Raw genomic sequence first — 19,901 nt, 5'->3', positions numbered from 1 at the left:
TGTCAGCGCTGTATGTCACGGAGCTGCTGTCAGCGCTGTATGTCACGGAGCTGCTGTCAGCGCTGTATGTCACGGAGCTGCTGTCAGCGCTGTATGTCACGGAGCTGCTGTCAGCGCTGTATGTCACGGAGCTGCTGTCAGCGCTGTATGTCACGGAGCTGCTGTCAGCGCTGTATGTCACGGTGCTGATGTCAGTGCTCTGTATTACGGTGCTGCTGTCAGTGCTCTGTATCTCCTGCACCCTCTTGTTTGCCTACCCTGGTCCCTGACCTTCCCTCTCCTCCATTGCCTTCATTAGCTCCATAGTCCTGAATTGTCAGAACAATTTCCCAAATAAAAAAAAAATGCTTGTAGTTATCGATCCCAAATTCACCTCATACATGTATTATGCTATTGTCCAGGTGGTGGGACTACGTGCTACCCCCTAATAATTACCACGTGGCCGCAAATTCGACCTAAAGGTTTGCGAAATTCGCCTCCCATTGAAGTCAATGGAGCCCGCGGCGAACGGTCGTTTTCGCGAACGTTTGTGCCCGTTCGCGTTTCGCGTTCGCGAAACGTCCCGTCGGAAGTTCGTCCATCACTAGTAATAAGATTCTTTCCACTGACCAAATCACTAAGGGCCCATACACACTATTAGATTTTCTGCAGATTTTTGACTTCAGATTTACCAAAACCGTATAATATGAGGTCAAGCCTTAAGAGTTTAAATTTAACCGCAATGCGGTAGGCCCTTGTACTACATGGTTTTGGTAAATCTGAACACAAAAATCTGCAGAAAATCGAATGTGTATGGAGTCTAATGTACACAGAGCAGTAAGTGTAGCAATTGTTAGCAGGGGTCCTCTGAGATTTGAAGGTTATTCCAGGGGTTCCTCCATTTTCAAAAGTTCGAGAACGGGATGGTTTTGGCAGTCCTCTAGGGTGTATGTATATATAAACAGTTTATAGTGGAATTAAACATAAGTGTACACAGGGCTCTTGTCATAATGCAATAACTACGCACCTAATTTTTGCATGTTATGGCAGATTTACCACACACAATGTCTTTATTTCATCTAGTTGCCCCCATTGCTACCTTCTCCTGGTCTTCTGGGTTCAGAGTCCTCAGCTTTATTTATTGGCCGGCCAGGTTTTACAGTATATAAATTTGATTAGTTATGCTTTAAGTAAAAAAATGCTTATGTGTACAAGGAGGGAGTCACAGTTGCTCATTCTACATGGAGAATTTGGTTCCAACTTTTTGATTTTTGTTTTACTTCACCTCATCTCATTATAGTTCCACCAGTCTGAACAGAGTGTATAAAATCAATACAATTACTATGTTACTTCCCTTTATGTCACATGTTCATCAGGGATGCCTATTGCATGGAGTTGGCCTTTTCAAAATAAGCCCCTGAATATATGAAATGTGGTGAAAAATATAAAATAGCAAATATTTAACAATTTAGGTAAATGTAATAATACAACTGAGATTGTGTTATTTACTAAAAGTACACTTTGGTATTCTTGGACAATGTCTATCTGTAGAATATAGAGAGAATGTTTACACCCAGGATGTAACTAATCATCTCAATGGTGAGGGACTTGATGGTGAATTGATATGCTAAAGAGGTTGTAGAATACCTGGCTGAGGTGTGACTGCTGATACTGATTCCATCACAATGACCATGTTTATGGAAACCAACCTCCATTGTTGGGAAGAGTTGTGTCCTATTGTGGCTCTCAGCGGATACCAAATTTGCATGATTGTCTCAGTATTGGAACACACACAGGTGGTAACATTAGTAATCTGTAGAGTAATTGCCATAAAAAAAACAATAACACAACACTAGATTGTGTCATGGTATAAAGAAAGCCTTAACCTTAGTATTATACATGGGAAACCACTAAACAATGTCCACATTGGCCAAAACCAGACATTCTTTTACTGCAGGAAAATGTTTAATTTCCAAAAGACGAGAAGTTGTCTAGATCAGTCTTTCCCAACCATCGTTCCATGAAACAAGGAGGTTCCTCCAGGAGGTTACTGAGGGTTCCTTGATAAAAGGAGCAATGTCTGCCTCATTAATATATTTCCACTGACAACAAATGATCTTTCTAGCTTTCTGTACATGGGGTTCCCACTGACCTCAAATGTAAGGAACATTCTTCCTATTGAACATCACACTAATATACACAGAGCTGTAGATATAGCCATAGGTGTGCACAGCCTATTGCATTAGGGTGTGCACCCCAAAGCCTAAAACACACATACCTTTCTCTGCAGCCTAGGCTCTGAATTATAGGTCCCCAGGCTCTGTGAAGCCACATAGTTACACAGTTAAGCTGGTTGAGAAAAGACACAAGTCCATCCAGTTCAACCAAATGAATGGGAAGTGCTTTGTGCCGAGTGCCTTCCTGTTCATTCACAAACCGAAGCATAGTAAACCATTTATGAATGAATATAGTGAGTGTGTTCATTTTGTTCATTTGGAAAAGGAAGGGGGTCTGTAAATAAATTAGCAACTATCCAGTTACTTTGCTCTCCATCCTGAAATATCCCAACACGGAGGAAGCCCAGGCACTAGGGGGAATTGGCACTGCAGAGAGTGATTAGAGTGTGCCCAGGCACACCTGGCACACTCCCTGTGCACGCCTATGGATTTAGCAATCATTAGCAGGGGGATTCTCTGAGACTTGAATGTTATTAAATTGGGTTTTCTATGTGGAAAAGGTTGAGAAGGAATGGGCCTTTTTAAATCATTTAGATTTATATATGAAACTTCTCAGCTTAAAGTAGAACTAAACATAAGAGGCCCCAGGTCTCTTGCCATAATGTGTAAGTATGCACATCATATTTACAAAATATGGCAGATTCCATCTTCTCCCGGTCTTGTCTGGAGTCTTTAGTATTCTCTATCAGCTTGCAACGTATGATGTAAGAAGCTTCCACATTGAATGAACCATTGTGAGTCTGATCTGCCATAAAAAAATATGTGCTAGCAATTTTTAGTTGATTAGCTAAGGTTTAAGAAAAAAGAAAATGTTTATGTGCATATAAAAAGGTAGCCATATTTGCTCATTACATATGGAGAATCTGATTCCATCCTATACATTTTGCTCTACTTCCCCTTAATCTCAATTTAGTTCTTCTAGTCTGAATAGACTCCATAAAAACAATATCTTTGCTATGGAGCTTCCTCCGGCCACTAAAAGAAGAACCTGAAATTCTAAAATGTAGTGAAAAATTAAAAATAGCAACTATTTAAATATTTAGGTAAATGTAATAATACAACAGAATTTGTGTTATTCACTAAATACCCTTTTGTTTTACCTCCAGCTTTGACAATGACTATCCAGCTGCAGAATATAGAGATGACGATAACACCCGGGGATTCTCAATGGTGATGGATTGGTGAATTGATATGTTAAAGAGGAGGGAGAATACCTGGCTGAGGTGTGACCGCCGATACTCTTTCCATCACAATGATCGTGTTTATGAAAGCCAACCTCCATTGTTGGGGCTAATGGTGTCCAACTGTGGCCATCAGGGAATGCCAGATTTGCACGATTACCCCAGTATTGGGAGAGACACAACTGATTAAATTACTAACTTTTACAAGAGTTCCCATGAAAAAAAAAAAACACTATTACACCTGATCCTCACAAAGTAAGAATCACTTGTAATGATCAGAACTTCTATGGGCTCTCTATGTGGTGAAAACAAGAGTCACAGGCCCTCATAAACACTTGATTTGGTACAATGAAATCTTCTGATTCTTCACACATCTATGGAGAAGGAAGATACAAAGCTTTGTATGAGTTTTCTCCTTCACTGGCCAAGAACCATGACCAACCCCCATAGCCTATAGATTAATTTGCCTATCACTCATAGAAAGCCGTTTATCTATGGTCAGTCTAAGACAGGGGTCTCCAAACTGCAGCCCGGGGGCCCTTTGCTTGCCTTTATTTGGGACTTTGGGGCATTAATCCTCCTACTGATAGGAGACACTATTTTGCCATCTAACACCAACAATGGAGCACCATTTCTCCCACTGAGACTAATAATAGGGCACTATTCATCCTTATGATACCAACGATACACTATTCCTCTAACCTAATACCAAAAGTGGTGATGTTTACTTCTACTGATGCCAGAAAAACTCCCGCTAGCCTCTATCTGAAGAACAGTAAACTGGCCCTTTGTTGGGAAAGTTTGGAGACCCCTGGTCTAAGACAACAACATTTATAATTCTACGCTGTTGGGAAAAATTGTCCTTTTGGAAAACTTTGAGGACTGCAATGGTTTGAGAAAATGAGGGACTCTCTGACCCGTATATTATATTTATTACTATTTTGATCAGATAAAGGTAATCAAAGAGAGTAGATGACGGTTGCCTGATAACTACAAACAACAGTGAATGTTGTAGGATACTGGAATCTTTCATGTTGAAGAGTGAATCTTGATTGAAAAATGTTGAGAGAATCTGCTTTAATTTAAATGTGAATACAAACCTTGTTTCCTAATGAAATCTAATTTGTCGTTTGTAATAGACATAAACAAAATAATACAACAGCATCAAGCAGTAACATGTAAATTGTCGCCCATACACACACACATACACCCATACACACACAAAAAACAAATAAAAAAAAAAAAAACATTGTTTCCCGCAGGAAGGTGTATACAGGGGAGAAGGAAAAAATCCATCCAGGCTTGAGCCCTAATGAGGAGGAGTTCTTGTACTATTGCAAGTACAAAAGCAAAAGCAGGGGCTCCTGCCTAAAAAAAAAAAAATACACATACATATATATACACATATATACATATATATACATATATATATATATACATATAAAAGGGGAGGGATAAGGGAAGGAAGAGAAAAATAAAAAAAAATGTTTTAGGTGGGCGCAAGGAAAGGACAAGGAAAGGAAGGGGCAGGGTTGGGGACAAGGAAGAGAAAAAAAAAAAGAGATTAAAGGTTAGAAAACAAAACATTTTTGTCACTGTCCCCTCCCCCATATAGTACAGAGAAAAGTTCTTTTCCAAATCCCAGTCGCATTTCTTCACCTTCTATCGCATTTTTAACAAATTTTAAATTTTTAGTTTTTCATCATACTTTTAATCATTATCCTTTGAATTTATTCATAAAAAGTTCAGTTTCCTTGCACAACATCAGTGCTGTCAACAAGCGATGAAATATGTTGCTCATTTTTGTCAAGCCAAGATGCCGCTGCCTTAGAATTATCAAAAAAAAAAAGTTTCTCCTCTAGCTATAATCCTTAATTTGGCAGGATAAAGCATGGAATATTGAACTTGAATATCACGAAGTCGCCTTTTAACATCTTTAAATTGAGCCCTTTGCTTTTGAACCTCAGCAGAATAGTCCGGAAAAAAAGATTGTATTGTACATGGGAAACCACTGAACAATGTCCACATTGGCCAAAACCAGACATTCTTTTACTGCAGGAAAATGTTTAATTTCCAAAAGACGAGAAGTTGTCTAGATCAGTCTTTCTCGACCATCGTTCCATGAAACAAGGAGGTTCCTCCAGGAGGTTACTGAGGGTTCCTTGATAAAAGGAGCAATGTCTGCCTCATTAATATATTTCCAATCACAACAAATTATCTTTCTAGTTTTCTGTACGTGGGGTTCCCACTGACCTCAAAGGTAAGGAACATTCTTCCTATTGAACATCACACTAATATACACAGAGCTGTAGATATAGCCATAGGTGTGCGCAGCCTATTGCATTAGGGTGTGCACCCCAAAGTGTAAAACACACATACCTTTCTCTGTAGCCTAAGCTGTGAATTACAGGTCCCCAGGCTCTGTGAAGCCACATAGTTACACAGTTAAGCTGATTGAGAAAAGACACAAGTCCATCCAGTTCAACCAAATTAATTCTCTGTGCTTCAGGTATGAATGAATATAGTGAGTGTGTTCATTTTGTTCATTTGTAAAAAGAAGGGGTCGGTAAATAAAATAGTAACTATCCCATTACTTCGCTCTCCATCCTGAAACATCCCCCCCTCGCAGCAGCTGGGAGGAGAGGAGGGAAACACGGGGGAAACCCAAGCACTAGGGGGAATTGGAACTGCACAGAGTGATTAAAGTGTGCCCAGGTACACCTGGCACACTCCCTACGCATGTCTATGGATTTAGCAATCATTAGCAAGGGGGTTCTCTGAGACCTGAATGTTATTTAATGGGTTTCTCTATGTGGAAAAGGTTGAGAAGGAATGGGCCTTTTTAAACCATTTAGATTTATATATGAAACTTCTCAGCTTAAAGCAAAACTAAACATACGAGGCCCCAGGTCTCTTGCCATAATGTGTAAGTATGCACATTATTTTTACAAAATATGGCAGATGCCATCTTCTCCTGGTCTTCTGTATCTGGAGTCTTTAGTATTCTCTATCGTCTTGCCATGTATGATGGAAGTACGTTCCAGCACTTACTCATGATATACAGAGATTGCATGGCGAGTTGCTCTGTATGGCAGTTAGTGTACAATTAGGTAACAATCTCACAGGCAAGGAAGAAGCTTCCATGGTGAAAGAATCATTGTGAGTCTGATCTGCCATAAAAAAATATGTGCTAGCAATTTTTAGTTGCTTAGCTAAGGTTTAAGTAAGAAAAAAATGTTTATGTGCATATAAAAAGGTAGTCATATTTGCTCATTATATATGGAGAATCTGATCCCATCCTATAAATTTTGCTTTAATTCCCCTCATCGCAATTTAGTTCTTCTAGTCTGAATAGACTCCATAAAAACAATATCTTTGCTATGGAGCTTCCTTTTATGTCACCTGTTGTTCATCAGGAATGCCGACTGCATGGAAAACGGCCACTAAAAGAAGCACCTGAAATTCTAAAATGTAGTGAAAAATATAAAATAGCAACAATTTAAATATTTAGGTAACTGTAATAATACAACAGAGTTTGTATTATTCACTAAATACACTTTGGTTTTACCTCAAACTTTGACAATGACTATCCAGCTGCGGAATATAGAGATGACGTTAACACCCGGGGATTCTCAATGGTGATGGATTGGTGAATTGATATGTTAAAGAGGAGGGAGAATACCTGGCTGGGGTGTGACCGCTGATACTGTTTCCATCACAATGATCGTGTTTATGAAAGCCAACCTCCATTGTTGGGGCTAATGGTGTCCAGCTGTGGCCATCAGGGAATACCAGATTTGCACGATTACCCCAGTATTGGGAGAGACACAACTGATTCAATTACTAACCTGTACAAGAGTTGCCATAAAAAACTCCATTTACACCTGATCCTCACAAAGTAAGAATCACTTGTAATGATCAGAACTTCTATGGCCTCTCTATGTGGTGAAAACAAGAGTCACAGGCCCTCATAAACACTTGATTTGGTACATTGAAGTCTTCTGATTCTTCACACATTTATGGAGAAGGAAGATACAAATCTTTGTATGGGTTTTCTCCTTCACTGGCCAAGAACCATGACCAACCCCCATATCCTATAGATTCATTTGCCTATCACTCTTAGAAAGCCGTTTATCTATGGTCAGTCTAAGACAGGGGTCTCCAAACTGTGGCCCGGGGGCCAGATGCGGCCCTTTGGTTGCCTTTATCTGGCCCTTAGGGGCATTAATCCTCCTACTGATAGGAGACACTATTTTGCCATCTAACACAAACAATGGAGCACCATTTCTCCCACTGACACTAATAATAGGGCACTATTTCTCCTTATGATATCAACGATACATTATTCCTCTAACCTAATACCAAAAGTGGTGATGTTTACTTCTACTGATGCCAGAAAAATGTCCACTCCCACTGGCCACGATCTGAAGGACAGTAAACTGGCCCTTTGTTTAAAAAGTTTGGAGACCCCTGGTCTAAGACAACAACAGTTATTCTACGCTGTTGGGAAAAATTGTCCTTTTGCAAAACTTTTGCAAAACTTTGAGGACTGCAATGGTTTTAGAAAATGAGAGACTCCCTGACCCGTATATTATATTTATTACTATTTTGATCAGATAAAGGTAATCAAAGACAGTAGATGATGGTTGCCTGATAACTACAAACAACAGTGAATGTTGTAGGATACTGGAATCTTTCATGTTGAAGAGCGAATCTTGATTGAAAAATGTTGAGAGAATCTGCTTTAATTTAAATGTGAAGACAAACCTTGTTTCCTAGTGAACTCGAATTTGTCGTTTGTAGATGATGAACAAATCTTGTATACCTTTTCAAGCAAAATTCTCCCATCTACCTAATTTTTATTGAAAAGAAAATGCAATAAAATACAGACAAGTAAATGTCAACAAACCTTCCCAAAAAAAAAAACCTTTATACATAGTCTTAGAATCTTAAAGGGAAAAAACATAATGTTTCATCAAAAATTTACAAGTTGAAGAGAAGTTCAAGTGAAGCAAAAATATTTGTATGAAAGTTAATTCAGTTTCTTTGATTTATAATGAAATAGAGCGGGGCTAGGCAACCTTTTGAGCACAGTGTGCCGAAAGATGTTTTCAAAGAAATTGAGCGTGCCGATTTTATAACAAAAAAATGTCAACTTCAAACTCTCAATCACAAAATAATTTTTTATAAAGTAAATGCTGTAAACTACTTGGGTAATAGTGACTAATTAACATCCTGCACTCTCATGCCTTAGATCAGCCCCAAGTCCTGTACCTCCAGTCCTCACATCAGCCCCAATTCTTGCAAATCATCTCAGATCACTGTACCCCCTGAAAATCTGTTCTCCCGCTGTACTACCCTGCACATCTGCCCCACCTCTGTACCACCCAGCTCTTCTGTCCCACCACTGTAACCCCCCCGCTCATCTGCCCCAACAATGTACCCCCTTTCTCATCTTCATTGCCACTGTATCTCCCTGCACATCCGCTCCACCGCTGTACCCCCATGCTCTTCTGTCTCACCGCTGAACCACCTTATCATCTGTCCTAACACTGAACCCATCTGCTCATCTGTCCCACCACTGTAACCCCCTTTCTCATCTATCCCACCAATATACCTCCTTTCTCCTCTGGATATCTGTAGCAGAATCAGCAGGTATTTTTCCATATGAAGAAAATTCAAGAGCCCCACCCAGTGCACAGGAGGAGTAACTACTCATATATGTACAAGTTACATCCACCATGTACCAGGTAGGGGTCTTGTTCATCCACTGGGGATAGTCCAGACTTGTCATTTAAAAAATGTAAAGAAATATTGTTAGAACAAAATAGAGAAATGGTTCCTGAAATTAAATCATGAAAATGTTATTTATAATAATAAAGTGCATGTGGTCAGTTCTGAATATATATATAACTGAGTATGCTGCGGTAATAAATTATATATTTATATATGAAATGGTAATAAATCATAAGGTCACAGGTTGTGGTTCCATTAAAAAGGTTACAAAAAGTTTAAAAAAAGGTTCCACTAAGAGGTTATATCACAGGTTGTGGTTGTGTAAATCACAAAAGAACTCCAGAATAGACAGATCCAGTAAACAAGACAAAATACAAATGGATAGAGACCTACACCCACCAATAAGCAACTATCCTTCACTGGTATTCTTGTTACTGATCTAAACGTGTTATAATTGGTCTTGGTAATGCCATAATAAAAGAGCAACCATTTAAAATGTTTAACAGCAAACTGGTAATATATCTGTCAGGGTACCAATAGCAGTAGGTCTCTAGGACGCAGCATCAGTCAAAGCACGAGAAGGGTTCTAGGACCCAGAACCTCCGCCAGCACATCACATGGGCCTTTATAAGGAAGTCTAGTGACCCAGCAATCCCCTGTCGGAATCAACCGAAAGCATGTCAAGACGGAATCGGGGGCCCGCACGATGATTCCAGCCTAGATGGCCATGTCACAGAGCTCATCCAGGGAGATATACAAGGAGGCAGCGCAGAAGCTTCTCTATGGAGGAAAGGCTCCTAAAGGACAACATCCCGCTGCACCAACCCTGGAGGACGCTGGTGGGGGACAATCTGAGGCAGATGACACGGTGCTGCAGGAGGATGGCGATGGATCGTCTCCAGACTGGAACACAGTGAGTACACCTAGGGACCTATTCACAGGGCCTCCATCCACCTCCCCACTATCAGATTGCACAGAGCCCATTCTGCAGGACATCTTTGCTGCAATTACAACGTGTAACATGTCCGTTTCCACGTTGACAAACAAAGTGAAGGGGGTCAAGGCGGAAATTTCATTTGTAAGACAAGACATGCAGAAATTGCGAGAATGCACGGCTGCTATTGAGGGCAGAATAAGTGCAGTTGAGGATGACATAACCCCTATGCAAAGGGACCTACAATAAAACTGTCACCTAACAGATCAGCACACGGCCCGACTGAACAATCTAGAAAATCATATGCGACGCAATAATGTGCGAGCATTGGGAATACCAGAAAGGGCTGAGGGTAAGGATCCTGTGGCCTTTATAGAAAACTGGCTAATCACCACTTTTGGGAAGGAAACCTTCTTCCCACTATTTGCAGTCGAAAGTGCGCACAGGGTCCCATCCCGCCCGCTCCCACCGGGAAACCATCCACATGCATTCTTGTTCAAATTACTGAACTATACGGACAGAGACGCCATTCTCTCTAAAGCCAGGTCTGTGGGCAGAGAATTGGTACTGGAAAACTCTAAGGTTTCCCTGTACCAGGATATCTCGGCTGAGCTGCAGAAGCAACGCGCAAAGTTCATGGATGTCAAGAAAAGGATGAGGGATCTTAACTTGAAATATGCCATGCTGTACCCTGCCCGACTTTGGGTGGTCGCACTAGCAGAAGTCCACTTTTTTGACCGTCCCACGACTGCAGCACAATGACTGGACCGGGAGGACCGAGCTCTTAAAGCAGCCAAGGAACGGAACAACGCCCCAAGCTGAAAGATGAACATCTAATACTTAGGGCACCACCCTGGTTTGTTATCAAGTTGCACTGTTGCCCAATGGTTTTGATCACCTGTTCCATCACTTACACATTTACACATTACTAACAGTTGTCATGTCTAGACGCATTTACTTTTTGCCAAGGCGGATAAAGGAGAACATTGTAACTTTTTATAAACAGTGGGGTACCCCACACACGCTATAGGCATGAAACCCCATCTTCAATCTACCCGCGGGTTTATTGGGAGTTTCCACAGCCTTCCCCTCCCCTTAGCGGATGCAAGGGAACAGTTTGCCGAACAGCCTACTTGGCTGAGAGCCCAGTTGGCTCTTACAGTTGCACATTGCATAACAACCACGTGTAGACTTCAGTCCTTTTGTCATAACGTACCTCTATGTTTTTGTTCTAACTCACGAGTAATTAGCCATAGCTCTCCAATTAAAATGGTCCTTGCACAGATCACCTCCTATGTCACTGGTGATGTCAGTTTACAAAATCGTACCTGCTTTCTAGCACATATCAGTGGGGGGGTCAAAAATTGTTTCTTTGGATATCAATGATATTAAAGTATATCTATGGCGGCTAATTTAAAAGTATTATCATGGAATGTTAGAGGTCTGGGGCCTTCAGTAAAGCGAGTGGCAGTCCTCAGGCATCCTAAATCAATGGCAGCAGGCATTGTGTGCCTGCAGGAGACACATTTTTCCCAAGACCATCCCCCTAGTATGTGTCCCCGAGGTATGAGACACAATTTCATTCCACATTCTCTGCTTATTCTCGGGGAGTGAGCATCCTGGTGGATCGGAATGTACAGTACCATTGCTCCAGAAAAGTTATAGACCCAGGAGGGAGGTATATATTCTTACTATGCGAAATTCATGGAATGACTTGTGTATTAGCGGGTATATATGTACCACCACCATATACGTCCAAGGTCCTAAGGTGTCTGGTGGGGTTTATGGCTCAATATCCAGAGGTCCCACTGCTTTCAGTGGGAGATTACAATAACTACTTGAATCACTTTCAAGACAAATTACCTATCCCAGCATGCGCTAAATTAACTGGTGAGGGACATACCCCTTTTGCCAGGGTACTGGGGGAACTTGGACTGACAGATGTATGGTGACTGAGACAACCAGGAACAAAAAATACTCTTGCTACTCAGCCTCTCATGGGGGACTTTCTAGGATTGACCTGGGGTTGGGTAACAATGCTATGCTGCAATGGATTGTAGATTTGGGATATGTTGACAGACATATTTCTGACCATTCCTCATTCTGGGTGTCCATTTCTGTGCCAGATACAATCAAAAGACCTATATGGAGACTCAACGCCTTCTGGCTCTCTCTGTTCCCGGGGCCAGACCCAATTCGCAAAGCACTCAATCTCTTTTTACAAGAGAACGTTGATACTGCTACGCTAGGTATCGTGTGGGACACGGCTAAGCCCTTTATGAGAGGTGTGGCTGCTAATACTGTTTCCATCACATTGACCGTGTTTATGGAAGCCATCCTCCATTGTTGGGAAGAGTGGTGTCCTTTTGTGGATCTCAGCGGATACCAAATTTGCATGATTGTCTCAGTATTGGAACACACACAGGTGGTAACATTAGTAATCTGTACAAGAGTTGCCATAAAAAAACAACAACAACACAACACTAGATTGTGTCATGGTATAAAGAAAGCCTTAACCTTAGTATTATACATGTGAAACCACTGAACAATGTCCACATTGGCCAAAACCAGCCATTCTTTTACTGCAGGAAAATGTTGAATTTCCAAAAGACGAGAAGATGTCTAGATCGGTCTTTCTCAACCATCATTCCATGAAACAAGGAGGTTCCTCCAGGAGGTTACTGAGGGTTCCTTGATAAAAGGAGCAATGTCTACCTCATTAATATATTTCCACTAACAACAAATGATCTTTCTAGCTTTCTGTACGTGGGGTTCCCACTGACCACAAATGTAAGTAACATTCTTCCTATTGAACATCACACTAATATACACAGAGCTGTAGATATAGCCATAGGTGTGTGCAGCCTATTGCATTAGGGTGTGCACCCCAAAGTGTAAAACACACATACCTTTCTCTGCAGCCAAAGCTGTGAATAAAAAGGTCCCCAGTTCAACCAAAATAATTTTATATGCTTCAGGTATGAATGAATACAGTGAGTGAGTGTGTTCATTTTGTTCATTTGGAAAAGGAAGGGGGTCAGTAAATAAAATAGTAACTACCCCATTACTTCGCTCTCCATCCTGAAACATCCCCCCCTCGCAGAAGCTGGGAGGAGAGGAGGGAAACACGGGGGAAACTCAGGCAGTAGGGGGAATTGGAACTGCACAGAGTGATTAGAGTGTGCCCAGGTACCCCTGGCACACTCCCTACGCATGTCTATGGATTTAGCAGTCATTAGCAGGGGGGTTCTCTGAGACCTGAATGTTATTTAACGGGTTTCTCTATGTGGAAAAGGTTGAGAAGGAATGGGTCTTTTTAAACCATTTAGATTTATATATGAAACTTCTCAGCTTAAAGCAGAACTAAACATAAGAGGCTTTTTTACAAAATATGGCAGATGCCATCTTCTCCTGGTCTTCTGTATCTGGAGTCTTTAGTATTCTCTATCGTCTTGCCATGTATGGTGTAAGTACATTCCAGCACTTACTCATGATACACAGAGATTGCAGGCCGAGTTGCTCTGTATGGCAGTTAGTGTACAATTAGGAAACAATCTCGCAGGCAAGGAAGAAGCTTCCATGGTGAAAGAACCATTGTGAGTCTGATCTGCCATAAAAAAATATGTTCTAGCAATTTTTAGTTGTTTAGCTAAGGTTTAAGTAAGAAAAAAATGTTTATGTGCACATAAAAAGGTAGTCATATTTGCTCATTACATATGGAGAATCTGATCCCATCCTATAAATTTTGCTTTACTTTCCCTCATCGCAATTTAGTTCTTCTAGTCTGAATAGACTCCATAAAAACAATATTTTTGCTATGGAGCTTTCTTTTATGTCACCTGTTGTCCATCAGGAATGCCGACTGCATGGAAAATGGCCACTAAAAGAAGCACCTAAAATTCAAAAAATGTAGTGAAAAATATAAAATAGCAGCTATTTAAATATTTAGGTAAATGTAATAATACAGAGTTTGTGTTATTCACTAAATACACTTTTGTTTTACCTCAAACTTTGACAATGACTATCCAGCTGCGGAATATAGAGAGGACATTAACACCCGGGGATTCTCAATGGTGATGGGCTTGTGAATTGATATGTTAAAGAGGAGGGAGAATACCTGGCTGGGGTGTGACCGCCGATACTCTTTCCATCACAATGGCCGTGTTTATGAAAGCCAACCTTCATTGTTGGGGCTAATGGTGTCCAACTGTGGCCACCAGGGAATGCCAGATTTGCACGATTACCCCAGTATTGGGAGAGAAACAACTGATTCAATTACTAACCTGTACAAGAGTTGCCATAAAAAAACTCTATTTACACCTGATCCTCACAAAGTAAGAATCACTTGTAATGATCAGAACTTCTATGGCCTCTCTATGTGGTGAAAACAAGAGTCACAGGCCCTCATAAACACTTGATTTGGTACATTGAAGTCTTCTGACTCTTCACACATCTATGGAGAAGGAAGATACAAATCTTTGTATGGGTTTTCTCCTTCACTGGCCAAGAACCACGACCAACCCCCATATCCTACAGATTCATTTGCCTATCACTCCTAGAAAGCCGTTTATCTATGGTAAGTCTAAGACAGGGGTCTCCAAACTGTGGCCCGAGGGCCAGATGCAGCCCTTTGCTTGCCTTTATCTGGCCCTTAGGGGCATTAATCCTCCTACTGATAGGAGACACTATTTTGCCATCTAACACCAACAATGGATCACCATTTCTCCCACTGACACTAATAATAAGGTACTATTCCTCCTTATGATACCAACGATACACTATTCCTCTAACCTAATACCAAAAGTGGTGATGTTTACTTGTACTGATGCCAGAAAAATTTCCACTCCCGCTGGCCACGATCTGAAGGACAGTAAACTGGCCCTTTGTTGGGAAAGTTTGGAGAGCCCTGGTCTAAGACAACAACACTTATAAATCTACGCTGATGGGAAAAATTGTCCTTTTGGAAAACTTTGAGGTCTGCAATGGTTTGAGAAAATGAGAGACTCCCTGACCCGTATATTATATTTATTACTATTTTGATCAGATAAAGGTAATCAAAGACAGCAGATGATTGCCTGATAACTACAAACAACAGTGAATGTTGTAGGATACTGGAATCTTTCATGTTGAAGAGTGAATCTTGATTGAAAAATGTTGAGAGAATCTGCTTTAGTTTAAAGAGGAAGTAAACCCTGATGAGTTTACTTCCTCTTTCATTCCCTGCAAAGGTAAAGCATAATGGACTACTATGCATCGCATCGCATAGTAGTCCATTATGTGTCACTTACCTGACACAGGAGCCAGCGATGTCACCGCTGTCCCCTGTAGTCCGGCGCATCCATCTTCTCGGTGGGGTCTCACCGCTCCGCCGCTGTCATTCGGCGAAGCCGCGTTTACATCACTCCCGCGCATGCGCACGGGAGCCGCCACGCGCAGCATATCGGCATTGAAGGCGGCACGCTCAGTGCGCCTGCGCCGCTGTCTAGCGGTGCCTGTCTTTCGGTAAATATCTCCTAAACCATGTAGGTTTAGGAGATATTTCTTGGGCCTACAGGTAAGCCTTAATCTAGGCTTACCTGTAGGTCAAAGTGTGTTGTAAGGGTTTACAACCACTTTAAATGTAAAGACAAACCTTGTTTCCTAGTAAAATCTAATTTGTCGTTTGTAGATGACGAACAAATCTTGTATACCTTTTCAAGCAAATTTCTCCCATCTATCTAATTTTTACTGAAAAGAAAATGCAATAAAATACAGACAAGTAAATGTCAACAAACCTTCCCAAAAAAAAACTTTTATACGTAGTCTTAGAATCTAATCGCAGTGGTGTAGTGGTTAGCAGGGCGGTACAGTGGTGTAGTGGTTAGCACTCTCACCTAGCAGTAAAAAGGGTCACTGGTTCAAATCCCAACCACAACACTACCTGCCTGGAGTTTGCATGTTCTCCCTGTACCTGTGTGGGTTTCCTCCAGGTATTCCAGTTTCCTCCCACACTCCAAAGACATGCAGGTAGGTTAACTGGCTTCTGTCCAAAATTGGCCCTAGTATATGAATGGGGACCTTAGATTGTGGGCTCTTTGAGGGTAGAAACCAATGTGAGTGTGCAATGTACAGGGATAGGGGTAGACACTCACTCGGGTTGAACTGGATGGACTGGTGTCTTTATTCAACCTTACTAACTATGAAACTATAAAACTATATAATCTTAAAGGGAAAAAAATTAATGTTTCATCAAAAATTTACAAGTTGAAGAGAAGTTCAAGTGAAGCAAAAATATTTGTATGAAAGTTAATTCAGTTTCTTTGATTTGTAAAGAAATAGAGCGGGGGTAGGCAACCTTTTGAGCACAGTGTGCCGAAAAATCTTTTCAAATAAATTTTTTAACAAAAAAATGTCAACTTCATACTCTCAATCACAAAATATTTTTTTATAAAGTAAATGCTGTAAACTACTTGAGTAATAGTGACTAATTAACCTCCTGCACTCTCATGCCTTAGATCAGCCCCAAGTCCTGTACTTCCAGTCCTCACATCAGCCCCAATTCCTGCAAATCACCTCAGATCACTGTACCCCCTGAAAATCTGTTCTCCCGCTGTACTACCCTGCACATCTGCCACACCTCTGTACCACCCAGCTCTTCTGTCCCACCACTGTAACCCCCCTGCCCATCTGCCCCAACAATGTACCCCCTTTCTCATCTTCATCACCACTGTATCTCCGTGCACATCCGCTCCACCGCTGTACCCCCATGCTCTTCTGTCTCACCGCTGAACCAAATTCTCACCTGTCCCACCAATGTACCTCCTTTCTCCTCTGGATATCTGCAGAAGAATCAGCAGGTATTTTTCCATATGGAGAAAATTCAAGAGCCCCACCCAGTGCACAGGAGGAGTAACTACTCATATATGTACAAGTTACATCCACCATGTACCAGGTAGGGGTCTTGTTCATCCACTGGGGATAGTCCAGACTTGTCATCTAAAAAATGTAAAGAAATATTGTTAGAACAAAATAGAGAAATGGTTCTGGGAATTAAATCATGAATTTTATTTATAATAATAAAGTGCATGTGGTCAGTTCTGAAGGTATATTTATCTGCAGAATACCTGAGTATGCTGCGGTAAAAAAGTATATATTTATATATGAAATGGTAATAAATTATAAGGTCACAGGTTGTGGTTCCATTAAAAAGGTTACAAAAAGTTTAAAAAAAGGTTCCACTAAGAGGTAATATCACAGGTTGTGGTTGTGTAAATTACAAAATAACCACAGAATAGACAGATCTAGTAAACAAGACAAAATACAAATGGATAGAGACATACACCAACCAATAAGCAGCCATCCTTCACTGGTGTTCTTGTTACTGCTCTAAACCTGTTATAATTGGTCTTGGCAATGCCATAATAAAATAGCAACCATCTAAAATGTTTAACAGCAAACTGATAATATATCTGTCAGGGTACCAATAGCAGTAGGTCTCTAGGATGTAGCATCGGTCAAAGCACGAGAAGGGTTCTAGGACCCAGCACCTCCACCAGCACATCACATGGGCCTTTATAAGGAAGTCAGCCCTTGGCTGAAGTGGTGTTATAGCCCAGCTGTTACCAATGTTCCTGTGTTTCCTGTTTCCTGTAATTCTTTATTATTTTTTTTCTTCCAGACCTGTCTCCTGCCTGCCACCTGACCTTGACCTCGGCTTGTTTAACGGATCTCCTTGACCTGTTACCTGTCTTAATCCTTGGCTCCAATCTAAACTTTGTTTACCCTGCTATCCACCTGGCACCAAACCTTGGCTTGTATTGACTACCATCTCTCTGTGACCCTGGTTACCTGCTACATTTCATAGGCGCCACCTGCCTGCAGCAGCCCCGCAGCTCATCAGCAGTGTTCCTGACCCTCTTCTGCAAGCAACTCTTGCGACCTGTGCGACTTTGGGCCTGACTCCTCCTGTTTCATCTCCAGGGGAGTCTGGAACTGAGCTGCAAGGGAAACCCTTGATCTATTGGCCTCCAGTACTTTGGTACCTGATAATATCCAACAAGAGTCCTGCTATTACCATTGTTAGCTAGAAGACACTTTGTATGAGCCTCTTTGATTCAGGTTTCCCTTTAATTTTCTTAACTACAGGTCTTATCCCCACCACTCTGAGAGTTGATAACAGACTATCCATCATTGACATACCTCCCTACTTCCTGAGATGTAAGGGAAAAACACATAGCACAAGTATGTAGGGATAGAACACATCCCATGCTAGTTTTGCAATGCTTAGACTTAAGACTTAAATCATTCTAAAGGAGAAAAATAAGGCAGCTACAAAATTCACAAACATGCATTGCCTTATGTTTCAAAGCAAAATCACTCATGGATATTGTGGTACAAAAAGTAATGACTTGAATATTGAATTGAGAAAGCCACATACCTGAGAAAGATGTCCATATGTGATATTCTTTTCAATGCACCATCACTCATTGTTCATTCAATGTCTACCTCTGCACCAACATGTAAGGAAAACTCATCATCAAATATGATAAGTGCCTCCTCCATGTTGTCCTTCTGTGGTTCTGGAGTCATTTCAGACTGAGATCCAGACGTTTCTGTGGTCAAAAGGTAAGACAAGGATGTGATGGAAACACTACCTTCTGAGGGTAGTGTTTCCATCACATCCTTGTCTTACCTTTTGTAGGATTGTACAGAACAGCATTCTATTGGATCCTTGTCTCCTTGTCCTATGGTTGCATCTGGGGTTCCTTCCTTCCAGTTTTCAGTCATATATTTCAGGATTTCTGTAGCTTTACTTCTTTTCATATAGTCAATAGCCAAAAGAGAGATAAACATCCTTCTTATCTCAGTGGGAATCTTTCTCCATGCTTTAGGAGGCGTGTCCATATGAAAATTGTTCTGCCAGTCAACAAAACATTTATATCCTTGATCATCAAGGGTGGCCACCTGCCATGGAATCTCCCCCGTGAGTAGGCAGTAGATGATGACCCCAAACGACCACACATCCAGGCTGCCATCTACAACCAGTCCATTAGAGATGGTCACGTCACGCAATTCTGGGGCCATATAAGATTTGCTGCCGCACCTGGAGGTTATCATTTTCCCTTTGACCTTAGAAAGGCCAAAGTCTGTGATCTTGATGAGGTGGCAGTCCTTGTCGAACACTAAAATGTTTTCTGGCTTCAAATCCATATGAACAAGTCCTTTCTTGGACATGAATTCAAGAGCATTGGAGATCTGTACAGAACACCTCTTGACTGCATCTTCTGGGATTCCCACCTAGGAAAAAAGAAATGGAAATACAAAAGAGATGTTAAAAATACAGTTTGGTAGAATATAAAGAGAAATTCAGAGTCAGTGAAAGTATATGTACGGCCATAACTTTTCACCATCATTAAGACAAAGTGATGTAAAATTCTAAATATATTAGTTAACACTTCTTTACCAAAACGGAAAAAAAAATGGGCATACTGAAATCTTAATGTACTTACGTGGGGTAAAATCATGGTGAACAGATCACCAACAGGGGCCAGTTCCTGGGCAAAAACAAAGTAGTCGATGGTGGTGAAGGCGATGCCAATACATCCGATGATATTAGGGTGAGGAGAAAGGAAGTATGAAACACTGAACTCCTGGAGGAAAGAACGCAGGCTGGTCTTCTTTTTATCCATGATCTTCAACGCCATTGTTTGGCCTGTAAAAAAATAAAATATTAATCATTTAACTTGGATTAAGAATTGGACATTTTTTAGCTGATTATTTTTTATGTCCACTCGAAAATCTCTGTCTTAGAGCAACAGATCTTATTAAAATGTTTGAGAATGTATTATGCTTCAC

At 41.0% G+C, this 19,901-nt stretch overlaps 1 protein-coding gene across 1 annotated transcript in view; it reads right to left on the bottom strand.

Annotated features, from left to right (window-relative positions):
- LOC143998000 (uncharacterized) overlaps window positions 1–19,901 on the bottom strand; it is a 54,492-nt gene that overhangs the window by 16,227 nt on the left and 18,364 nt on the right. Inside the window, exons 4-5 of the mRNA XM_077493797.1 lie at window positions 19,556–19,758; window positions 18,739–19,343 (exon numbers count right to left, since the gene is read on the bottom strand). Coding sequence (XP_077349923.1) covers window positions 18,739–19,343; window positions 19,556–19,758 — 808 coding nt within the window. The remainder of the gene's footprint in view (window positions 1–18,738; window positions 19,344–19,555; window positions 19,759–19,901) is intronic.

Source organism: Lithobates pipiens, unplaced genomic scaffold (assembly GCF_037356315.1).
Source record: "Lithobates pipiens isolate NorthernLeopardFrog02 unplaced genomic scaffold, aLitPip1_a1.2 Scaffold_19, whole genome shotgun sequence".
Classification (NCBI taxonomy): domain Eukaryota; kingdom Metazoa; phylum Chordata; class Amphibia; order Anura; family Ranidae; genus Lithobates; species Lithobates pipiens.
Note: the sequence above shows the minus strand (reverse complement) of the source record. Positions and strands in the feature narration are given on the sequence as shown.